At 36.2% G+C, this 25,490-nt stretch overlaps 1 protein-coding gene across 1 annotated transcript in view; it reads right to left on the reverse strand.

The window, feature by feature from the left end:
- The window catches only part of TOP2B (topoisomerase (DNA) II beta 180kDa), a 57,845-nt gene that overhangs the window by 28,819 nt on the left and 3,536 nt on the right, over nucleotides 1-25,490 (reverse strand). The window contains 8 exon segments of the mRNA XM_010015031.1: nucleotides 43-144; nucleotides 6,464-6,637; nucleotides 6,718-6,930; nucleotides 8,326-8,423; nucleotides 9,178-9,323; nucleotides 10,614-10,677; nucleotides 12,702-12,792; nucleotides 13,498-13,671. Coding sequence (XP_010013333.1) covers nucleotides 43-144; nucleotides 6,464-6,637; nucleotides 6,718-6,930; nucleotides 8,326-8,423; nucleotides 9,178-9,323; nucleotides 10,614-10,677; nucleotides 12,702-12,792; nucleotides 13,498-13,671 — 1,062 coding nt within the window.

Below are 25,490 nucleotides of genomic sequence, written 5' to 3' on the forward strand. Positions count from 1 at the left end.
CCACATTCATCTTTTAAAATATCTTCATATAAAATTACTTGCCTGAAATGGTTTCACTGAAACTCCAGCTTTATTCTTCTTTTTCACCACTTCTATCAGCTTGCCCACAACCTGATCCACCACGTAATCAACATGCCTACCACCCTTGATGAGGGAAGAAGGAAAAAAAACAGGGTCAGGTGAAGAAAATTTCATTTCCTAATAGCTTTTACCTGTATTAACAAAGAATCTGTTGTCATACGTAAATTTGGAAAGTCATGCAAATTCAGTTGCAGCAAAAGAAGGAAAATTTGTTTTAAAGTTTCTCTTTCATGTCATTCAGTCTTCATACAAGTGAGGATGACAGATATTACAAGGAACAGATTAAACAGGAAACCTTTCATTTGCTGTACAGTGGTGGACTTGGCAGACTTCAAACGTAGCTGCTTACAGCTTGCAAAAGGATGCAACATCTTAATGGTACGGCTGTTCTGAAAATTACTCTGTAGCACTGGGATGGTACCTGCAACACTGCATAGCTGTCAAAAGCTGTCTTCTTAACAACTGCATAAATAACCTTGGACTAAAAACATCACGCATTGATTCATCAAATTAAACTCTTCCCATTTGGTCCATACAAAAATGTTCAAGAGCTCACCCTCAGATATATACCATCCATGCCTATCCCTTTCCAAAAGTCATCTCACCTTTTCTTAGCTGTATTTACAGAAGTCTCTGAATAAATGCTATCATCATTCTTTGCTAGCCCGGGGCTTATGTGAGAGCAACATGTGCCTTAGATTTGACCCAAAACCAAACAGCCACCATCAAGATCCAGAAACTCTGAAAGAACAGAGCAAGATAACCTTAAGGAGATGAGCAGTTCTCCTTAAAACTCACAAGAGGCTAAACCTGCTCCAAATTCAGACCTGATGTAGCAACAAGAGCTACATATAGAGCATGCAGTTAACCACAAGCTGGCAAACCAACCCCTTAGGATACCACAGGGCAATACCTTGTAGCTACATAATCATGTTGCCACTTCTCTTGTTGTGAACAAAAGCAGTCAGCTGGACTCCCTTACAGTTAATGCCCAAATGCAGAAGTAAAAAAAAAAAAAGGTTTATAAGCAATTTCTTGCATTATCACAGTGCTAAATAATTTTTTAAAAAAGAGGGGAAGAATATATAGGATTTTCTTCCTCCATTGAACTGTAATAGCTGGAAGTGAAACATTCACAGTGCCTGTCACATTTCTTCTCTCTACCCTAGAAAAAAGGATAACAAGTGGTTATCCTTGCTTAAGGCCTTTCCAACTAGGTATTTCAAGCGAAGCCATTATTGCAAGAAAACTTGGTGGAGGCAATGTATTCAGCTTCCAACTACAATCCCTAGCACAGCAGCCCCTGAGGAAGAAATACTTATTTATGTACTTTAACTTTGTAAGTAATAAGTCAGAAAAGTTACCTGTTTGAAGCCATGTTTAACTCATGCTGTGCTGGGTGGTGAAAATACAGATTATTTTCAATGTTTAAATAGTGGGTTTACTATTGATGAAATTCAGCCTAAACAGGGAAGCATTTGAACACCTTCAGAAGGCGCCCCAAAGCTATCATCATCTCTAGCTACAATTCTCTTTGGACTTAAACTTTAAACCAGCCTAAATAGAAAAAAGAAAAAAAACAAACCAAACCTGCTAGAAGACAAGTAATTTTGAGATTAAATTGCTTACAAAATAAAAGCATTTCATATAAGCTTTCTGTAAAAGAAAAAAGTCTACTATAGATCTACTCCATCCTAATAATGGCTACTGATCAACACGTGTAAAAGAAACCTAACAATTATCGGGTATATTCTACAATGCAGAAATAATCTGAATCAGAACCAACAGTAAAGACTAAAACAGAACAAACTTATATCATAGATGAAACATTCCAGATTAGGAAGAACAACTAGTATTTGAAGATAGGTATCCTGTAGTCTTTACTTCCATGGACCAATGACTACTGAAATTGCCTAAACCAATGGTGATAAGTGTATTTAAATATTTACAAGTCTGAGATGACAAAACTTCCCTTACAGGTAAAATAACGGGCTTTCTTTGGAAAAATGGCAAAAACATGAATGGTCCTAAAGCCCTAAATATCTGAAAGCTGCTTACATTTTTGATTATTCAAATGCCTGCCTTCATTTTTACAGACAAAAAGGTATAACTAACAATAAAATGTGTCATTCTAGTGGCTGTCACAGAAAGTTTGACTAAAATCTTTCTAAGGACTAAGATCATTCTTGTAACAAAGAATGGAGTGAGGCAGGCATACCCCATACAATTAAAACATACCCAATTCAACACTCATTTTACGCAGAAGGTCATCTTTGCTTATTATCAATTAGAGCCTTACAAAAAGACGGGCTAAATAATGGCTCCTGGTCAGACCAATTTGCATGATGACAGGCAAAATAAACAAAACATGGAGACATTCAACATGAGGTAACAAACAAAAAATCCCTCCTTTAAAGCTATTTTAAAAACAGAACTGTAGAGAAAAAAAAGCTTTTGATCGGTATAAGGAAGTATAGGATAGATAAGAAATAAGAAATGGAAAACAACAAAACCAAGAAAAAACAGCAGCCAAAAAGACAGAGGAAAAGAAAGAACAAACAACTAACATGTAAAACCCAAAAGCTAGGATTCTGTATTCTAAGGGAGAGTATGCATCTGAGTAGACTAAAGATGTAAAGCGGTTGAATTGACAGGAGATAGAAGCTGCATTCTCAACTTCATGTAGAAAGTAGACATTAAAAAAATATATAAAAAAAACAAAGAGGAGGTAAAAAAATGGCTTAAGATGGTCAAGATTATTAGTCATAACCAAAGTACTTGCGCTTCAAAGAAACCATCTCTGGTTTCTATTAGTCTCTAAGAGCTATGCTAGAGACTAACCTGCTAAACAGCAACATAAACCACTGGTGTGTTTTAGAAGCACCACACATACAAGTATTTTTTCATGGATTTCTTTAAAAAACAAACATGCACACACCCGAACACACACCAAAATTAACATACAACTGGTTTTATTCATGTCATATGGATGACAGAGTTTCAACGTAGGGAGAATTCACATTAAAGTTGATACACTGACATCCTGCATCCTGCTATTTTAAAGAAAAATAAATCCATTTCCAAACTGCAAAGAAAAGCTACTACAGGAAAATATGAAATGACATTTTTCAAGAACATTCCACATTTGAATGGTAATTTTAAAATGCATTACTTTACTCATCACACTGCTGAAAACTTATGGAAACATCTCAGTATATTTTTGTATTTACAACTTTAGTGCCTTTTTTTTCTTTTTTTGGTACAATTTTAGTACTTCAAATATTTTGCTAGAACTAACGTCTGACATAGCAAAAAATAGCCACTTACCAGTAATTCTTCTTCTTAGAAGATATTAGTTATTACAACAGTTCCCCATTCCTGTGTCCATTCTTAGTGTGTAGCAATGAGTGAGGGATGTTCAGAGCTCAGTTGGTAACCTTTTAACCATCTCACCAGTAGGTGGCGCATTTACCCACTATAGAAGCATAACAGCCTATAACTGCCCCAACTGTCAGTACATTTTAATACGAGACGGAAAACGAAAAGTACCCTCTAAATCTAGAGGGCAGTTATTGATTATTAAGACTACTGTATTACGAGAAAGAGCACTAAAACTGCATAACCTTCTTTTCCCAGGAGGTCACCATTATGATTGAATCCCAGTCTTGTAAACTCCAGGATGCAAAGATATCTAATAAAACGGTAACAACTAAAATCTTTAAAATGAAGCTTAGACTGGCTCCTATTTCCATTCTATTATCATCATTGATAGTCAATAATCTCAGTTGTGAGGTAAGCCATATTTAAATTCTATGGACAGATAAATGGTTCATATGGCAGACAAATTCAGAAGCTAATTTCAAGTTTTCATTTAATTAACTATACAAATAAAATCTTATTTTCTTTTGCATTTGTTTTCTATTATATTTATTTTATTAGCATAAATCTGAAAATGTCAAGCTCTAGAATGGCCCTGAATTTCTTGCTGAACTCCAGCAAATTTTAAGAGTTTGGGATGTTCGCTCCACCCAAGTCTACTAGCCGACACTGCATCTGTATTAGCTAAGCATTTCTGCTACGACTGCTAGTATTACAGATAGCAGTGCCACCATATTAAAAATATCAGCAGATTATGTTAATAACTGAAGATCCTACTGCAATTTCTACTACAGCTACTATTTGAAAATCAGAACTTGAGAAGATCATGTTTAGTCAATTCATACACAAGCCTCACTAAAGGCTATCTGCACAACCATAATAACTACAAATACTCATTCAAACGCTGCCTCAGAGCCTGAAATCAAATTCTGTGGTGGTCTACTGAGCAAAACTGTGAATAAATGGGGATCTGACCAAGGTAACAAATGTATAGGAACAAAAGAAGGAAGCTGTGCCTCAACATACTGCCTGACCTTCTACATACCCCTCAAAAAAATCCCCCATCGACCTAAAAAAACTTGTTTGGAATTTTAAGCAAGTTTAAAAAAAAGGTGGAAGGGAAGTTACGACTGGGTGAAATTTATCCAGAAACAGAAATGAAAAGCTTTCAGCAAACAGTGATAAATAACCAAAAGACAGCTGAAATGAGCTCCTCACCTGTTAGCAGATAAGGGGACAGGCAGTTGACGCAGTTAGTTACTAGCCATTATGTCTCATCAGTGGGTAGTTGCACATCAATTGCTGGTGAGGTGGTTCACCGGCCCGAACATTCCACATCCAGTCACACACATAAGGCATGGATTGGGAGAGTGGGAAAAACTAGAAATTACAACACTTACCTTTGAAGAATACACAGTACTTTTTCTATGAATTTTCTTAAAGAATATATAACAATGTATGTGTAACTGCATGATGGGTGAAACTCATCCAAAAGAGTCAATCTCAAAACTTTTGAGTGTATGCAACATATTTAATTTAGGACTCAATAAGTATTCGTTTTTCTCAAATACGTTTTCTTAACCTGATATCAACCATCATTAAGTTTCTCTACCCTGACAGCTTCTTCTTAAAGGTATTGCATTCATCTTTAAGGTCATGCTATTTTTCTTCTTTATGTTGCATAAAGAGGCCTGAATTAAAACCAAGTTTTAACTTTTCAATGACCTATATATCAAAAACATAACGAACATATCAACAAACTAGATATGTTTGTTAGCCCTAGTTTTGATAAGCATCAGATTAGTATTTAATTAAAAAGCACACTTAGAAAATAAATATTCTATAATTAAATAAACTATGCCCCTTACCACTGAACACTGGAAAATCACACTGGAAGAAGTTATGTAGTAAAAATTATATACCACCAAAACACTGGCTATGCATCATCCACCACTGACATTAACACTGATATTTCTGGGCACCTGCCTAGAGTAAGGACACCACTTAGTGTAACCGCTGGTGTTTATGAACCACTTGTGTTACCATGAGAATTTTGTTCTGTTTAACTCTTTTAGAAAAACATCTGAGCAGGGAGGGGTTTTAAGCATCTGACTGCAAATTCTTCTCTTTCTCATCTTTAGGGAAGCTCATGGTTAAGATTCCCTAAAAACAGTCTCACCAATGACTAGAATTGCTTGACTGTTGTTAGATCACTCATGCAGTGCAATTTATGAAAAGCAGAAATTAACAAAGACTTCCTTTCACCATGGCAGATCCCAGATCCCTAAACCTGGGCCACACCAAACAGGCATAAATGACAGTTACACTAGTTGATTTCATCTAATTGCCTTGTGCCTGACCATGTCACACATTTGAGAAGCACAAAGACTGAACTTTAGAATGCTGAGCATATTGCTGCTTTATCATAACTGAAGATTTGCTATATTATTTCACTACTACTATAGTTGCTAATAAGTACAGGGAACACCTAGATACCTTTATATAGAAAAACAAATAAAAGAAAATGAAACTCAACATTTCAGGCCAGTTTTATACATCATAAAGCAATAACTGAGTAGTCATTTTTCAGGAACACCAAAAGCCATTTTTGCTCCCCCTCACTTGCTAGTATTAGCTTTAAAGGGGTTTGTACATTTTTTTACCTTAATTTCAGAATTATTTTACTACAAGGTGTTAAAAATGAAGGAATAAAATAGTTCCGTTCATTTTACATTTAATCAATACAATGTATGCTCACATAAGACACCAATATTACTGGTAATGATTACCAGTGTTTTAGAAACTAGTGCATATTCAGAAATACTGCTATGAATGTATTTTGATTGCATCCAATTGCTCTGCCAGATACTCTCATGCAAAGGATTATGTCATGTATTTATTTTTAGTTACCTAGATCTATTTTTTTATCAAATGCCTGACTGGGCATAACCTTAGCACACATTTTTATCATTTAAATTTTTTGTCATTCAGTATAACTACTCACCTTTGTGGTAGCTATGCTATTTACAAAGCTGATTTGCTGAAAGCCTTTTTCACTCAGAGTGAGGCACACATCCCATCGTTCATTCACAACTTCATGAATAACTTTGAGGGCAACTCCAGTTTCATCAAGCTTGTCTTTTACGTAAAGATCTACGTAACTGCGAAAGCCATTTACCTATCAGTAACACAGATAACAATTACTATTCTTCACATCTATACTCAGCACACTTTAAGTATTTTAATTGAGGCTCTTACAGGTAATTTCTTCCCATTCAACATGACCTTGACTCCTTTGCATGACCCAGCCAAATCATATGCTCTTCTTGTCATGAGGGCCACGATATCTTTATCAAGTTTTTCCATTTTAAATTTAGAGAGATCTGGCTGGAATGTAATGCATGTGTAGTCATCACCATCAAAATGCTTAATCTTGGGTTCAGAAGTCTTCATCATATTGTTCATCCAAGTCTTCGGAAACAAAACATTTTAGATGTTAGTTTACAATACATGTTATCCTCCTCCTTTGCTCCATTTTTCAATTATGCTAGGATTGCAACAGCTATACAACAGAAAGTTCACAAAGTACTTTTAAAGGTTTCCTCTGGTTAAACACTATGCATAAATTAATTGCTTTGCTAAGATTTGCACATTGGTGACAGCACATTTGTGATTTCTGTAAATATGCAGGTATCATTACATTGATGGACATGATTCTAATGCAAATAGAGCTCACTGACTAAATTAGATACTTATTAGTCTTTGCTACCCATCAGTTTAATGCTGTCAATCTACTACACACTTCTTTAGAGAGGCTTATTAGTCCCTGTGCAGTTTCAGGAGACTGAGAAAGAATCTTTGTGGCTATGCAATATACCAAAGTATGCTTCTTGACAAACCAACTTGGCTCAGACTGGACTCAGGAGCCTTGATGGTGTTCCCTGTTTAAGAACATGGGAACATTTCTAAGACCAAGCAGAACACCTACTCACAGCATATATCAAAATTCAGTTGTATTAAATTTTCAACATTTTTGAAAATACTGAAAAATGTACCACTTCAAGTCATAAAGTCATTTTGAAAAAGTACCCTCAAACCAATATTAATTTGCTTTTTGGCAGTTAGCAGAAAATAATGCGTTTTTAGAGACAGGTAAAACCACTGAAATGTATTGTTTATATAGTGACATGACAGCATAACCAGAAATTAATTACTGTCCAGAAAAAAAGTGAGAAGGAAGCTACCACCTGGGAAAGGCTCCAAAGCCAAGGAACTTTGGTATCTACCAAAGTTCTTCAAACCTTTAGGAAGGTGTTTGTCTCAAAGCTAGATACAGTAGATGAGATTACATTCAATCCTTGGTCTGTAATCTAACAATTCTAACAGTGAGCAATGGGTTCAAATGGGGAGGGAGCAGAGTTTGCGCTTAAGTCCAGCTAGGCTAATGAAACTCATGACAAACACTCAAAAATCTTTTTCTTAGCACTATACAAAGTTATCTAGATACTCGTTTCCATGTTTGCATAGATAAGTAGAATTTGAGACAAAGTATATAACATTAATTACTAAATGTTTCAATTATATTCCTTTTCACATGCACATGAATATCCTTTAGTTTTAATTGAATTTGTTTGTCATTCTTAGTCACCTAACACTCCCAAGAAAAATATTACTTAACAAAAAAAAAATACCTAATACACAGAAGTAATGATTTTACTGACTGGACTAACCAAGCCTGCAAACTTCACACATCCATTTGAATGTTAAATGATTCATTTAATAAAATATTTACGAAATACAGAAAATGTGTTAAAATTTAAGTTTATAATTACAGCAAAGGAAAAAAAGTTGTGATCATTTCTATACCTGCTTAAAGCTGTGTTTGTATTCCTTGCAAGCAGTTTCAACAGTAAACTTTGTACTAAAAATATTACAAAGTTTTGCACCATAGCCATTGCGCCCACCTGAAAAAGCAACACATAAGAAGTTTTTTACAGGAGAACCATATTTTGTGATATACAGAGTACGCTAATAAAGTAAAATGTTCTTGGGCCACATGTCAATACAGCTATCAAAGGATGCCAGAAATGGAGTTTCACACTATCTCCAGTCTGATGCAACTGCTTCTGCCTCAAAATGAGCAGTTTGCTCCTCCCTCCAAGGCCAGGACGCTCCCGTTGCTTCCCTTATGTTGATCTACCAGCTGCTTGCTGAAAGGCAAGTGGCTTCAACACCCTGATTCAGCTATAAAATAGGCCATGATCAGATCCAAATCAAGCTGCAACCACACATCGTAATGGGCAAAATATATGAGGTAGGATAGAACAGACCTAACTTTCACATCCATGTCTAAATTATGGTTACTTTATGATTAGTAAATAATAAATTGTATCTTAATTTTATATTAAATTTATTTTTTCACTTTAAAAGCCTAAGTGTTTAAATGTCTGTATACGTTTTAATTATAATATGAAGATATATTGTTACTGACTAATGAGTACTGACATTAAAGATGTAAAGTTCTCTGTAAACACTGGTATTAAAGCCATTTTTTTCTTCAAGTCATTTTACTCTAACAATGAGTTAGAGTAATGGTGACTAAGTAATCATCTCATCTGAAATGGAATAGGAAGACAAAAACTAAGAAGAGAAAGCATACTGAAAAGCAAACAACTGAAAGCTTAATTGACTAAAACAAAGCATGTTAAATCATCTTACCTGTAACTTTTTTCTCATCATCATCGTAGTTGCTGGAGGTTAGCAGCTGCCCAAAGATTAAGGCAGGTACATATACTTTTTCTACTTTGTGTTCCACAACTGGTATACCCTTTCCGTTATTCCATATGCTGATAATGTTTGATTCCCTATAAAATAGTGAAGGCATTAAGCCAATTAATGAAATCTTGAAAACAGACTCCTGCATACATTTTACTTGTTTAAATAATTACATAAAATACAATAAAAGACCATATTCTTACCACGTTTATTCACAGCTCTATCAATTTTAATTTAATACAAACAAAAAGCCACACCACATTTATTTGGGCTTATTCGATGTCTTAGAAAAAGAAGCGTAATTGCTCATAACATGACAGTATTTCCTATGGTAGTAATAACCCCACCCCCAATCTGATTGAAAAGCTTTCACTATCAACATGATCTGCAACAGAATCCTGAAATTTAGTGACAGGATCATTCTTCAGTTAGAGACGTGGCTTTTCACGTTTCATTGAAGTCCACCCAGACACAGCCAAGTTATCATCTGTTTAAAACTTAATTGCCAGTTATGATAAACATTGTAATTTATTTTATGCATCGGTGCCAAAATCCATCAACATCTGGCATTGTTAATACTTGTAGCTCTCACATAGAATTTTCATCGTGGAGTATTGGGGAGTTAAACATCAGGACAGTTCAGGCAGATTTACACTAACATTTCCTCCCACTCCCTGATAAAAGCAATTTTGTCTACAGAAACTGAAAATGCACTAAAAAAATAGAAGAAAAACTACTTCTACACATATTTATCCTAAAGATTAGGTGTGAAAGTGTTTAAAACATGTATTGTTCAGTTACATGTCACTGAAAAGGTTCTACAAAAGAAAGCCAATCAACATCTATTTAACTACACAACTTCTCATTAAGAAATATTTTAAGTATTCCATTATGAAAACCAGTGGTAATGACATATATGCAATTAGCAGTTTCAGTGTGATATAGCTAATTCAAACATAACCTTATCCTAGTGCTAAAGGAGTTAACATGAAAGTTCAAGAGATGCAAAATTATGTTGCAAAACCTCAAGGTTGGTATTCATGATTCTTGAGTAACCTGGCTGGTTATAATTATGTACTGCCAAGCTTTCATCTCATCATGAATTTTATGATCTTCTAGTTTTAAGTTTCATTCAATCAAATAAGTGGTTTAGGAAGGTTAATTAAAGTAAATTATTACAAATTCAGATTGGTAGTACTTACTGTTAACCACTTTTCATTTACCTTTTCACCTTAAAATAGGAAGCTAATGAAAATAATTCCAAAAATATTATTTTGTTAGAAAAACAAACAAACAATTTCATTTAGTAAAATCATTTGTACACATACTACAACAATAGCACTGGCAGGGAAAGTAAATGAAAATATGCCTTTACTTACGGATCAATGGATATTTTAATACAAGTCATATTCTTGTCCCTCTGCTTATTGTCCGCAGCATTTACTATGAAACAAAGTAGCACAAATTAACACTTTATAGGAGCAATAATTAATTACTTGACCTGTAAAACTGATTGCATACATATTCCATCACAAGTTATAATGGTCCAGGTATTTCTTAATCTGCTATCTCTTTGTATATTCTGTATCTTACTACTGGAGTCTATAAATATGACTGGAAGAAGATACTTTGCAACCTTCTTGTAATTACTATTTCTAGCAGTTAAGACTGCCTTACAAATAAATATAGAAATGTATTTTTTGAGCCTGTTCTCATAACTGTTCTTAAGATACTGAGCACTTAATTCTTCTTATATTTATTTGGATATTCATTACACATATTACACTATGCATGTTAAAAACCCTCAGAAATTATATGCATCATCAGATCAGTTTACATATCCTTTTGTCACTGAAACACAATCCTGAAGAAGTCACATCCATTAAGGAATGTTTTGACTGGAGCAAAATTTATCTCTGAAGAGCCTGTGAAACTTAGAACTAACACTTGTAAGTTAGTTCCTAAACAGCTTACACAGTTTGGGATCAAAAAGAAAAGGATAAAACCTGGAAATTAATATTTGAATTAAATTAAACTGCACTCCAATGTATATTAACAACAAACAACAGAAATTAGAAATGCAGTTATGGCCATTAATCATGAAAACACATTACAATCATTTTCAGCATTTTGCCTCAACACCCATGAAACTGATTAAAATAAACCCCAAAACCACCAAAGGACAGTATCTTAATAGATTATAAGGATCTCCATATAAAATCAGATATTTCAAGGTGCTTTTGCTAAAAACATTAAGTGCAGTTTCATTCAAAAGCATGCACAGCTACAATCTCCAATTTTCATCATGTTATTACACTGGCCCCTAACTCTCAAACCACACTCTACGGAGCACTTATCAGTGCTACATAAAGAAGCAATAAACCATTCAGTACTAAGATACTGATATGATAATGATCTTCCTTTTGAATGGGACAAGATGGAAGAGGACTCCCTCCCTTGAAAAGCCTGTAAATGTCATCCATGAGGCAGCACTCGAAAAAGACATTATGAAATATTTTCACTCCCATATTTTTCTAATTAAGTAATGAGTAAAAAATAAAAAAAAAAAAATCATTCTTCTCCACCTGGCAAAGATACAGTCTTTATTGCCTTTAAGACAGCAATACTGTAAAGCATAGTTTTAGAGGTATGGAGAAGTTTTGAACCCAGTGAAGGCCACGACAGAATTTCCATTGACCTCAGCAGAGTGTTATTTAGTTTACAATATAATCCCACCAATCCATAAACCATAACTTCATAAAAACTGATTAGCCTAAGATTTCATTGGTCAATCAACCCAAAATATGAGTTTGGCAGACAGCACACTATTCAGATGATACGTATCTCTACTGCTGGTTAGTCTTCAGTGTGTGCCCGTCACCAAGGGAATATCATAAACGAGTAAGACACAGTGACTCTTGGACTTAGGATAGAATTTTCTAAAAAATCATTTGCTTGTGCCTCAGTCACCATGCCTTAAATAGCAGGATGATACTTATTCATTTTAAAACTGTCAGAAGTCTAGAAATCCATCTAAGAACCACCATCACCACCACTATCATTCTGTAGAAGAGGAAATAGTTTTAATGATTCATGAAATGATCAAAGTTAACAGATGACTTGTAGTTGTCTTCTTTCAGAGAATAATCTTTCAAATGCTACTTTAAATTGCGGTCCTAATCAACTTTGCACATTAAAATTCTTTTAACAACACTGATCATAAAGAACGACATAGTTTGGACACTAAGTAACACATACTTAGCCTTCCTTACCAGTTCAACTGAAAACTCTACCTTCTTTAAAACGCTCTATAATGCTGGAAAGCACTAAAATTTTCATGCACTGCAGTTTCGTGGGACTCTTAAGTATTTGATTTAAACTTAGACACAAATTAATGTACTCTGAGAGCACTGAGGAAAGTATGTACTCTATAAAGCTAAAGCAATATTATTGTTAAAAATACTTACCAAGGATTTCATCAAAGATCTTGTACAATCCTGGAACAAATGTAACTTCTCTGCAATTCATTCCTACATCTTCATCATAAACCCACATTAACTACATGTAAAAATAAATAAAACATAATTATTTACTGTCTTGGTAAACCAGTCCATGATTCTCTAAGATCTATTTACCTCAGGGACTTTACTCTTCCCATCTGACTGCTGGTGTCATATGAGGCAAAAGCAGAAGTTTGGCAAAAATTACAACTGTACCCTCAAAAACTTGCATAATGAATATGCATTATTTTCTGATTGGTGGGAAACTCCAACCATGTATAGACATTGAAGTTCAAAGCAATTTGCAACTTCACAAAAACATCTGAAAAAAGGTGCCAAGAGGAGGCTTAAATTCTCTGTTCTCTACTCAAACGAACAGACCAAAGCATTTTTGGACCTTGAGCAAATACTACTTACAAATATGGGTGTATATATGTGTGTGGGTGTGTGTGTGTGCATATAGGCATGTTTGTAAACACACACACATACACACATAACTGTGTGTTTACACACATAGGTGTGCATTTATGTTTTCACTCAACTTCAATGTTTTTCTGAGCATGTTTTCTTCAGGTGAACCAAGCAATGCTTTAAAAAGTCTCCTCTTGCCCCCTTCCTACACATGCATACATAAACATGATCACAGTTCCTAGAATAATTCAAAATACTCAAAAAAGTAGAGATGTGCCTATTTGTTATTCAGAATAGTCATTTCCTCATTAAAACAACAATAACTCTTAAGACTAAACTTAGCAACGCTTACCTGAGTTAATGGTTCAACTGACCCAATGTAGGTATCTGGACGGAGGAGGATATGCTCAAGCTGAGTCTTTTTCTGATAAACTCGCTCAACAGACATCTTCTTTGAAGAATCATTTTTATTAATGTTTTCTGAGTCTTCCTTTTTTGAAGCACTGATCTGATTATCAAATAGTGTCTAAAAAGAAAAAGGACACCACAACCTCCTTCACTCAATGTCACTCTCAAGATACAGAAACAAAACCTGACATATTTAAGTTACAATCAAAACTTGACATGTAATTCAAATGTATTTGATCTTCCTACATGTCAATGTATTAAGATCAAGATATCCTTTCAACACAAACAAAAAAAAAATCAATAGATCATATGATAGCTTCTTAACAAATTGTACCATATGCAAACTTTAGTGATCTACCAACCATGTTAAACCAAAATAAGTAAACAACAGTACATTACAGAAGACACCCATTTCCTCAGGTTAAATATTTGTAACATCCATTTTATGCTCAAGCATTCAAATCCAAACCACTGAATACTGTTCTGAATAATAATAGTAAAACTACGCTCTTATGTTTTAGTTTGGACAATTCGTTCAGCATCCGGAATAAGAGTGGGGAAGAACCCAAGGCACCTGACAACCCTGCACCAGGATTACACATAGCAGAGTTGGACCACCACCACTAACTCTCATGACTTTTCTTCTGGAGCACATCGCATCTCCCGCCAAACAAGGAAGTCGCAAAATCACATGCCTGTGTGATTAAAGTGTTTTGGTATCTGAGTTAATTTAGTCTGCACCTTATCATTTGGTCTTATAACTGCAACAACCATTAACACCATCCTAAAAAGATTAGCTATGGATCTGCTAAGCAAAGAAGAGAAGAAATAAGAATTCTAAAAAAGATACATTAAACTGATATAAGGAAGAGGAGGAATGAAAAATGATACTAAAGAAGCATTGCCAATAGTTGCAACATAAATTTTATTTCATTGTAGTCGTTCTGTGAATTATATCCAGGTTTCAGATGAGTTTCACTGTATGTATATATAAATATTTTATATCTTTCTGACCTCACTTTATGATCATCTTTGACATTATACCTCATAGGAGTCATCCTTAGCTCGCTCACTGGTTCCACAGCACTGTTTTACCATATTCACTTGTTCTAAAGGGACTGGTGATTGGCAGTAAAAGAAAATACTTGTTGGATGAAGTAGAAGTGTTGAAAGATGTGAAGAGGGGAAATAGAGTTCATAGAATCATAGAATAGTCAGGGTTGGAAAGGACCTTAAGGTCGTCTAGTTCCAACCTCCCTGGTATGGGCAGGGACGCCTCACCCTTGACCATGTTTCCCAAGGCTCTGTCCAACCTGACCTTGAACACTAACAAGGATGGAGAATTCACAACTTCCTTGGGCAACCCATTCCAGTGCCTCACCACCCTCACTGGAAAGAATTTCTTCTTTTTATCTAATCTAAACTTTCCCTGTTAAAGTTTGAAGCTATTACTCTTTGTCCTACCACTACAGTCCCTAATGAAGAGTCCCTCTCCAGCATCCTTGCAGGCCCCCTTCAGACACTGGAAGGCTGCTATGAGGTCTCCACGCAGCCTTCTCCAGGCTGAACAGCCCCAATTTTCTCAGCCTGTCTTTATACGGGAGGTGCTCCAGTCCCCTGATCATCCTCATGGCTCTCCTCTTGACTTGCTCCAACAGCTCCATATCCTCCTTATGTTCATGTTGAAAGCAAAAGTAGTACAGGTGTAAAACCCACCAGAATCTTGTTTAAACTGAAACGATTGCTCTGAACTTTTGTATCTCAACAGTTGGTTTGGTTGTTTAGTTTTTTTAGTACACAATATTGAAGTTTTTCACTTGTCACATACATCAGTATAGCATTCTTATGATTGTTCTGAGACTGCTCACTAAAATGCTTCTTCTTGTACAGTATCCAAAGACTAGGGGCTAACCATGCACCACAACACAGAAAAATGTTAATGCAGACGAAGAACTCTAATCTTAGCCTAATAAATATAGGTTACAATTTTCCTATCTCAAATAGCTTTACTTGTCCCACAACATGTTTGCAGGAGTCAGCAGATTACAAAAAGTCCATTTTATTGTGTCTGAATAAGTACTTCTAGGTCGTGTAAAAATACTGCAGAATTATTGGAAAGGGATTCCTACAAGCTGCTGTCTTCAGTACAACACTAGGAAATCCATTTTCCAGTTAAAGTGTTACTGCCAACTTGTAGGAGCTTATATATATATTCCAGCTCAGTAGTAAGAAATGTGTAGGGTATCAAAACTGTATCTTCTGTTGAGATGCTACTGCCAGACTGTTATCATGTTGACAGAGACTAGAGGTCACACCTAGACAAACTTTGCTGCCTAAAAAAAGAGGTAGTCCTGCAGAAGTGCCACTTCTTGGGAAACAGTGAGCTTGCTTTAACACGGCAGCAGCTAGGATGTTCTGTTACTACACTCCCTGTAACAACTATGTCTGTTATCTTCTGTAACACACTAACTGGAACATGATAATGTATGACTTAAAAGGGGGGGAGGGGGAAGAACTCCACAGAGGATCATTGTAACTTTTTAATTCCAGATCAGTGATTAAAACCATGTAAAAAAAGTAGTCTTGAAAGAACTTTAATTCTATAGCTTTTACTAAGGCATCACAAACACCTTTTCAGTATGCTCTACTTAAATGTTTAAATTTCATTGTCACAGAGCAGGACAGATTTTATTTGTACAATCCTTCAAGTATAGGATATCTTCTGCATACAAAAAAAATACTTGTTGAACGTTTATATGTTCAGAAGTTATTTAACACACTATTGAAGCACAAGCATAAAAACAATAGCCAGAAAGTATTCAACTAAAACTAATGTTAGTACACAGGCATGCAAGCATCAGGAGTCACAGAACTGCAGTTTCCCAGACCAAGCATTTTGGGCTGTGCTGCATTGTGAAACAAAAGGCCAGCTCCACATCCTTTTTTCTGTCTTGAATGGACTTTTTTTAGAGGTCAAGTGATGTTTAGAGCTCATCCCAAAAAAAGATAAAATCATCACCACCAAATCCATGTCATAGATCTTCAAACACAAACATTCTCCACAGTCTTCCCATTAAGGTTTCCTTCATTTCAAAAGCAAAAAAAATTTAAGAGTGCTTTAATCTGCACTTCCCCTACTCCCCTGCTTTTTCTTAACTGAGCAAGCAACAACTGCAGTGGCATTAAACTGACCACCTCATCCGTATATTTTGAAATTGTCTCCAGAACACCTTTTGTATTCTGTCCTGTATGAAAGATCTTCACATTGTTAGAGCTCAAATAGCACTTCTCAAAACAGCACCAGCTGTTGTTTCGTGAGAAAACCACTTAAAGAGAATCAACCAAGTGTCACAAGAGATTTTTAAGTCTTCTGCTTTGCAGTAGGGTATGGGTTTTGTTTGTTAACAGGTTTCAGGGTCCACATTGCAATCTTGTCATTTTTATTTTTAGACAGTATTTGACTTTTCCCAACATTCTTGTGACATTCACAACTTTACAGACTCTGAGCAGTCTTTCAGACTTTCTAACCCTCCATACTGATGATGAATACACACAGCCACATACATGTAAGTCAAGATGACCATCTGTAAGTAGTTTGGAATGCTATTGCATAGTGCATCCTTCTTTATAGCCATGCAGTTATACTTCATGCAGTGAACTCTGATGTATCTAGCATCTTAGACACTCATAACAACTGCAGCGTAGTGGTAACTGCATGAAAAACCATACTGATTCTCAGTTGACTCCAGTTGCTGTTCAGTTTACTACATCAAGATTACCGTGCATGCTACCATAACCATGTTTTATGACTTTTAACTGCTTTCTCCATATGATTACAGGGTTTCTCTCTTGAAGTTGTTTTTGCTATGAATTTATCCAGTTGTGTGTGAAAGCTATAGTCATTCTTTCCTTTTGTGATCTCAAGAGTCAGAACCCAAGTAGCCTTTAATAGACGACAGTTTGGCAACAAGAATTTTACTGTGTACCTCCTTTCCTCACATTTTGCCTTTTTTTCTTCTTCCAATCTCATTCCTTCAAATTTCTGCATATAACAGAGCAGGCATGACATCCATATTAAATCAGAGATTTTTATTGCCTTTTTTTAAACAAAACCTCCCTACAACAACAACAAAGAACCTGGTCATGTCATCATCTTTGCATTTCAAAATTATGTTACATCACCGTGCTGAGTTTGGTCACTTATGCTGCAAATAGCTGTACCTAATACAGCTAAATCTTAACACACATTTGACCTGAATAGTTTGGGAGCCCCAAAGAAAAGCTATTCCTATTTAAATAGACAATAAAATATAAAGCTACAACATTGGTTTCATCATCAGTTTCAATGTTGTCATAACTGGAACATACATATTTGGTTTGACTCCTTACTTGAAGTGGAAGCTTTACTTTAACGAGTGTAATTTCACACTGTCACAAGAAGTTGAAAATCCTGCAAAACGCTAATGTCTCTCCCCACTTACATAGACTTAATCCTGTATTGGCCACCATCATCTTCTCCACACTGTAAACTATCTGTAAAGGACAACAAAACCTAACAGAAGAATACGGTTTTATTTAGTCTGCTCAGTCCTCCTTCCCCATATTAGGTGGCAAAAAAAAGGGTTCACTTTCTAGATTGTCGGACAAGCATAAATGACAGAGAAGAGATGTTGGTGTCGGAACAAGGACTTACCCTCACTTTGGCTTTGTCTTTTCAGCCTCAATCTCCTAAAACTACTACAAGCAATGATTGTTCTCCTGAAAGGCAAACGCAGCCCTGAGATACAGAATTTAGAAAAGCACATACCATGTGTCCTACATTCCCTTAAATAAAGTGTAGGATAAGCACATTTAGTGGGACAAGACAGTAAATTGAGTGTAATTAAGCTGTAAAACCCAGGGAGGTTAATTAACAAAATCCAGGGATGTGGTAGATTTTGTACCACTTAAGAGTTCAAAACAAAACTACTTCTTCTGAGGAAGATAGGTGTAATATAGTATTACCAGGTAATCCTACAGATAGCACGTACTTGACAATAGTGTGGTGTTACATATTGGATCATAATGGCCTCTTCTTGCCATAGAAAAATATATGATGAATAAATACATTGTTATCTAAACATTTTGCGATTTTCCTAAAGAAAACTCTGGCTGAGAATACCTCCCACCATGAAAACAAAACTGAAGGCAGCTTCAAAATAAACCACTCTCCTGCTGTGTTTAACAAATGGTTTGGCTCTCCTGCCAAGATGCAAATACACAAAAGTAACAGTTCCCCATTACCACGGCAGATTTCCATAGACCACTGCATACATTAGTGCATGAACCAAATCTCTCTATCAGATCCTCCCCAAAGCTGATCATAGAAAGGAGCTCCCAGTAATCTAACACAGAGCTAGTCTCAAGACAGTGAGACTTTTTAATCTCCTGGTTTAGGCAATTTTCCTTGGACTATGAAAGCATTACATTACATAAAGTTTTGTTACAATGATTCAGTTGTAGAACAGCTTGAGGATAGTCAGATTTCCCCATTATAGAAAACCACAACAGTTAATGGCTGCCAAAAGGGAAAAATTCTTTCTCATTCCTCCCCTGCTTCTCTGCTCCATACAATCACAGAATGTTTAGGACTGGAAAGGACCTTAAAATCATCTAGTTCCAATCTCCCTGCTATGGGCAGGGACATCTCCACTAATCAGACTGTTCAAGGCCACCATCCAGCCTGGCCTTGAACACTGCCAGGGATGGATCATTCACAACTTCCTTGGGCAGTCTGTTCCAGTGCCTCACCACCCTCACTGTAAACAATTTTTTTCCTTATATCCAACCTAAGTCTCCCCTGTTTAAGTTCCAACCCATTACTGCTTTTGCTATCATTACATGTACTATACTATATCAATCCAGATACAGATTCCAGTATCTGGAAGGCTGCTATGAGGTCTCCACACAGCCTTCTCCTCTCCAGGCTGAACAGCCCCAACTTTCTCAGCCTGTCTTCATACAGGAGGTGCTCCAGCCCCCTTATCATCCTTGTGACCCTCCTCTGGACTTGCTCCAGCAGCTCCATGTCCTTTTTATGTTGAGGACACCAGAACGGTACACAGTACTTCAAACAGGGTCTCATGAGAGCAGAGTGGAGGAGCAGGATCACCTCCTTTGACCTGCTGGTCACACTTCTTTTAATGCAGCCCAGGTTGGTTTCTCGGCTGCAAGCAGATACTGCCGGTTCTTGTTCAGTTTCTTTTTGACCAACACTCCCAAGTCCTTCTCCTCAGGGCTGCTCTGAATCTCTTCTCTGCCCAGCCTGTAGCCGTGCCTGGGGTTGTGCCGACCCAGGTGTAGGACCTTGCACTTGGCTTGGTTAAACTTCATGAGGTTGGCATTGGCCACCTCTGAATTGTATCAAGGTCCCTCTGGATGACATCCCTTCCTTCCAGCTTATCAACCGAGCCACACAGCTTGGTGTCATCGGCAAGCTTGCTGAGGAAGCATTAATCCCACTCTCCGTGTCAATGACAATGATGTTGAACAGGATTGGTCCCAACACCAACCCCTGAGGGACACCACTCCTTACTGGCTTCCATATCAACATTAAGCCATTGACCACAACTCTCTGCATGTGGCCATCCAGACAGTTCTTTATGCAGCTGATCTTGACTATTTTCTTTAAAAGCAACTAACATGTGCTCAGGCATGATGACAATTTAACTGAATTTTACTGTTAAAATTTTTAAGTGTCTGAATTTTTTTAGGTGTCTATTCACTGAATTCTATTCCAATACTAAACTTTGATACTGTTTACCCAGTACCAAAAAGTACATCTATAGATGCTTTGGTAACAAATTAATCTTTTAATAATCTGTATTTTCAGATAAAATTCAGGGACAAGGAAGGAGGAAAAATAAATTATTCTCACAGAAAAGGAATATACATTCACGTTAAAATTTAACACAACTTAAGAGAGGTTTCCTTCAGATTCTTAGAACAGTGATCCTTGAAACCAGTGAATGAAGCAGTTTGGTCACTGAATGGCCAAATCTGTCTGGTCCACCGTTCATCAATGAGCTCATACAACAGCTCTCCACTAGCCAAGAAATCAAAAAAATTAGAGGTATTGACATCAAAGCTTTACGTTATCAGCGTTTGGCAGCGCCTTTTTATAACTCTGTGTTTTCTCATATCCTTGCCCTTTGTAATGCTTTGCTGCATCACCAGTTTGAGTGCTGTGAAAGTATTCTAGACTCTCAGCAAATTTACATGTCTCAGTTGCCAAGATTACTTTGAAAGGAGCAACACAACCTGATAGATCCTTCTGACAAACAAAATCTTTGAAACCCATTCAGGCTGTATGTCAAATATCCCATTCCTGGAAGAGCACTGTGATCTTTCTTTCAACATCCTATGGGTTCTACAGCCAGCTGAACCCCTGCTGTACCACAAGGTATTTTTACTTGGCTGAACTATCTTCAGTTTAATAAGCAAACTGTAGAAAAATAACTGTAGAAAAAGCTTCAGGAGTGAGCAGGACAACATGTAAGACATTCATGCTGCAAGAGAATACACAGAGAGTACACATCAATCAGGTGAGCTTTTCAGCTCATGTTAAGTGGCATAGCAACATTAATGGGAGTCAAGTTGCGATGCAGTGAAAGAAGTGACTGGACCCACACATGAAGATTTTTATTCTACACAACATCCGAAGCCCACTCAGTTCTAGTCAGCTTGAGAATTACTAGTCATGTTATGTTAGTGATAGAGGAAAGCCCAAGCATCACTTAGACATTACTTATCCAACTACACTCCGATAGGAAGCAATTATCCACTGTACAACAGCATCAAACTTTTGAACTCTCATGAGTGTAACAGCTATCCATGTGTTAGGATTTATATACCTTTATGTTATTTGCATGTCTACCTTGCACTGAAACATTAAAACACCTTGACTCTGATCCTTGAGGTTTTTGTACTTCTAACATATACGGTTCCCTAAAAAGCAACACATGATTAGTAGTAACCATTAAAAACCTGCTGCCTAGAATCTTTAACAGAAAAGCAATAGCAACATATTTACTGAACACAAGGTGCATAAATGGAAATTAATATGTTTTTTCTCTTTTTAAAAACTGTCCCAAATATCAAACAAACTCCAAATTTTGCCAATAATGATCACATTGCTTCCTCTCAAATACCAGTTTGCTCCACAGTAACACATGGATCTGCTTTTTTATTAGTAGAATCATAAGTACCTATGCTAACACACAGCCACATTTTCAGGTATTCTGTATTTTCAAAATCTACTATTTTCTTGCACATTAAAGCAAATACGAATCCAGAGCTCTTAAAAATAAAAATTAAAAGCCTAAAACCCAAAACCAGAGCTTGAGTTTAATTGCTCAGTTCTTACTATGCAATATCTATTGCGCCTCTGGAGATTTTACAAATTTTGAAATGCTTTTCAGGTCTCATAAATATACTACATATTCTAGTCTCCATCCTATAGTAAACTACATGAGAAAGGAACACAGGTTTGGTGTTCCAGACATATACACAAATTCAGAAGGGGGAAAACAGGCAGCAGTGAGGCAAAAAAAGCCTGAGCACTGCTCCCTGAGCACTCCTTCCTCAGCCACTCATCCCCCTTCAGCTGTTATTACAAAAAGCCTTTCAGGATTGCTCACTAAAAATGCTGAAAATCTTGCAGATCAACAAAACTCTACCTTTTAATTTTTTAAGAATTGAATCTTGGTAGGCAGAAGAATTCACCCCTCCATAAAAGGTACCATATAGAAGACTCAAAATTTCAAATACATTTTGACATTAATTTTTAAGTTGTTCAGCAGTTTCATCATCTTTCTGTCACCTGACATGTATGTTTATCACTCAGCTGGCAAAGAAGAAAGTCTACATGGCATATTCTGAAAGATTTAACTAGTGTCAGGAAGGGCAGGTTAACATGATACAACTTTGGGTTTACCTTCTCTCAAGTATCTGGATGACTTACCCTCTTCTCCACCAGCAAACGCAGGTAAAGAACTACCACACACACACACCCCCAGCTACTTCCTCATGTGCTTTTATAGTCTCTTAATTGTGAGTTTAAGAAAACCCCTCTGAATAACAAAAAACAGCCTCACTTCTCGAGACTGCTCTCCTTCAAGTAACTTGATTACATTTTACTCCAAATACTTGAAAGTTTTCATGACAATAGTGTAATACAACAGTGGTGGAAAAGACTAAGTTAGGATCACTAGATATTGCGTGACAGAAAACACTACCCCAGCCAACACAGAGCTGTGTTGATGCATAGAGGCAACAGCCTGAACGACTGCATGCACTAGAACACTCTCTATATCAGGTGGTCTACGATGGTGTTATTTTTCCCCCAACACCTTGCCATTCCTGTATCTTTGTATCATGGTACACAACTACTGTAGGGATAAACACAAGACTGAAACATTCATACACTGCTACACTATCTTCCTTTAAAGGTCAAAATACCTCAGAACTACCAGAGATTGAATAGCCTTTTTCCAATATCTCCAGTGAAACTCAGGCTACCAATTTCTTAGAGGTAAAGATGCTCTTCTGACCTGGTGACTCCAGAATTCTTATAAAAGCATTGCTTATCAAGTTATCTGGTTGCAAGAGCTCCCCCCCCCCCTTATATCAGCTTCTTTTGATTTATAAGGAAAAAAAAAAACAAAACTTTTCAATGTTATAGCTCCTGCAATTTTGTCATGACAAGAAAATACTGTTCCTTGCTCTCCCCTTGAAGATTCCTTCACAGATTGAGAAAGCGGGTGTGTGAGATTTTGGCACCTCACCAAGGCAGACATTTGTCCAGTTTCTCATGAACCTGTCCTTGCAACTGTTCAACATCTTAAGGAACAGGAAGCAGGCCCACTGATTTATTAATAAAAAAGTAAAAGAAATCAGTACCTTTTAAAGACACAGCTTACAAGAAAGAAGGATTGCAATTCTACCTCACAAATCAGGAAAAACATGCATAGTAAAAAGCACAGAATAGCTACTGTCAGAAAAGACCTTAAGATTATTTAGCTCCAAACCCCCTTCCATGGCAGGGATACCCCACACTATTAGATTACGCAATTTAATCCTCCTTTATTCCTTTTTTTCTTTTTTTTTTTTTAACAGCTTTTTGAATTATGTCCAAAGGAAAATATAAATCTGAAGTTTAGATCTGAACCTCTCAAACATTTTCTAACTCAAGCAGCCTTTACACTAACTTTGCAAACACGCTTTTTTCTTACTTGCTGGAAAAAAAAGAACTGCTTAGATATGTACAGTGTAACAAATATACAGATTTATCATTTTAAGAAAATAAAAAATTAAAAGCAGTATTTTGCTTTCAGTGGCAAACTGCAATTATATATAAAGTGGAATTGCATTAAGACTCAGCATTTTTACAAAGCTCTGTAAATGAAACTAGATGAGCTGACATCATAGAAAAAGATTAACAACACTGACTTCAAAACATAACAGAAGGACTGAATTGATAAGAGTAACAGCATTTATAATTACACTGAAGTTTTTGAGCCAGCAGATCTGATCCTCACTTATCAGGAGGGATCTGTCCCTGCTTTTCACATCAACCTTTTCAGTCCTCATTACTAAACTATCTAAGAAAAAAAAAACAAAAAACAAACAAACAGCAAGGAAACAGTTTTTGAACAAAAATTACTAAGAACTGGTCTATCACTTTGCTTCTGAGGAGAGCACTTTTCTCCTCTGTTTATAAAACCAACAAACATTTGGTGTGTTTAATCTTGACACCTTAGTTGGTTGCTAGAAGTTAAATTATTCTTAAGATTTTAGTATTTATTTTCAAAGTTGTGTAAAAACATTTTACATGTGTTGATTTAATATTGGCTTTAAATTTTGGATATAAGCATTAAAATACATTCTTCCAAAATACCTAGGTTTTACTACATGCAGTTGAGAAGACACCAGTAGGTCTCCAAGCACGTAATTGTCAAGAAAGGCTTCTTCACAGTTATCCACATTTAGAATGACGTATTTTTGCTTAATCTGTTTTTGAAAACTTCCAAACTGCCTATATAGTGTGGAATAATATTTTCTTTGTAGGTGACTTGCAAAAAAATGTATTATTTTAGATGAGGAAAATTAAGTTTTCTATACCAGTTTTCATTTCCAAGTTCTCTCCATATAATCTATAACACATATAAAACTCACTCTTCATGAGTGGAATCACTCATCTCAGTCAGCTAAGAATCACATGTGCTGCTTTTAATTAATTGAAACAAAGGCATTTGAAGACTGCTTTTGCACATAGACACACAAGACTGTTTACATGCAAGGTAAAAATCTACTTCTGGAAAATAAAGTCTACAAAAATAAAACAACAGGTTTAAACTACAATTTTTTTCAACCCTAAACTACCTACCTTAAATTATTTACGTGTTTGGTTTTGTTTTTTTTTTAGTTTGGAGAGGTTACTTTATCTGTCCAAATAAATAATTCCTTACTTACTCTTTAATACAGCATAGGTAGCTTAGAAATCAAACAGACATACACACAGATCTAGTCAGATAGAACATCAACAGAGGATGCATACTTGAATGTACACCTTCCTCACTAAACACCTAAAGTAATCCCCCATGTTTGTTCTTTAAGCGAATTCCCCCACCCGAGATACACATTCCTTCCTAGAGCTTATCACAATCTACTTCCCCACTTCTACGCATTCAGCATTCTTTCATCTACACCAGAACAAGTTTTCCTCCCAGCATAAAATACACAGGGTGAAGATGTGTGTTATTAAGCTGCAAGACCTGCACAGTTGCAGTACAAGTGGTAGCCCTGATCTTGTTCCATTGCCAAGCCTCTACCTGATATCACCTCTGTCACTTTGACCCTGCATTATTCAGGTCTCTAACATGGAGAAGATTGGACCAG

Source organism: Nestor notabilis, unplaced genomic scaffold (assembly GCF_000696875.1).
Source record: "Nestor notabilis isolate BGI_N333 unplaced genomic scaffold, ASM69687v1 scaffold185, whole genome shotgun sequence".
NCBI lineage: Eukaryota > Metazoa > Chordata > Aves > Psittaciformes > Psittacidae > Nestor > Nestor notabilis.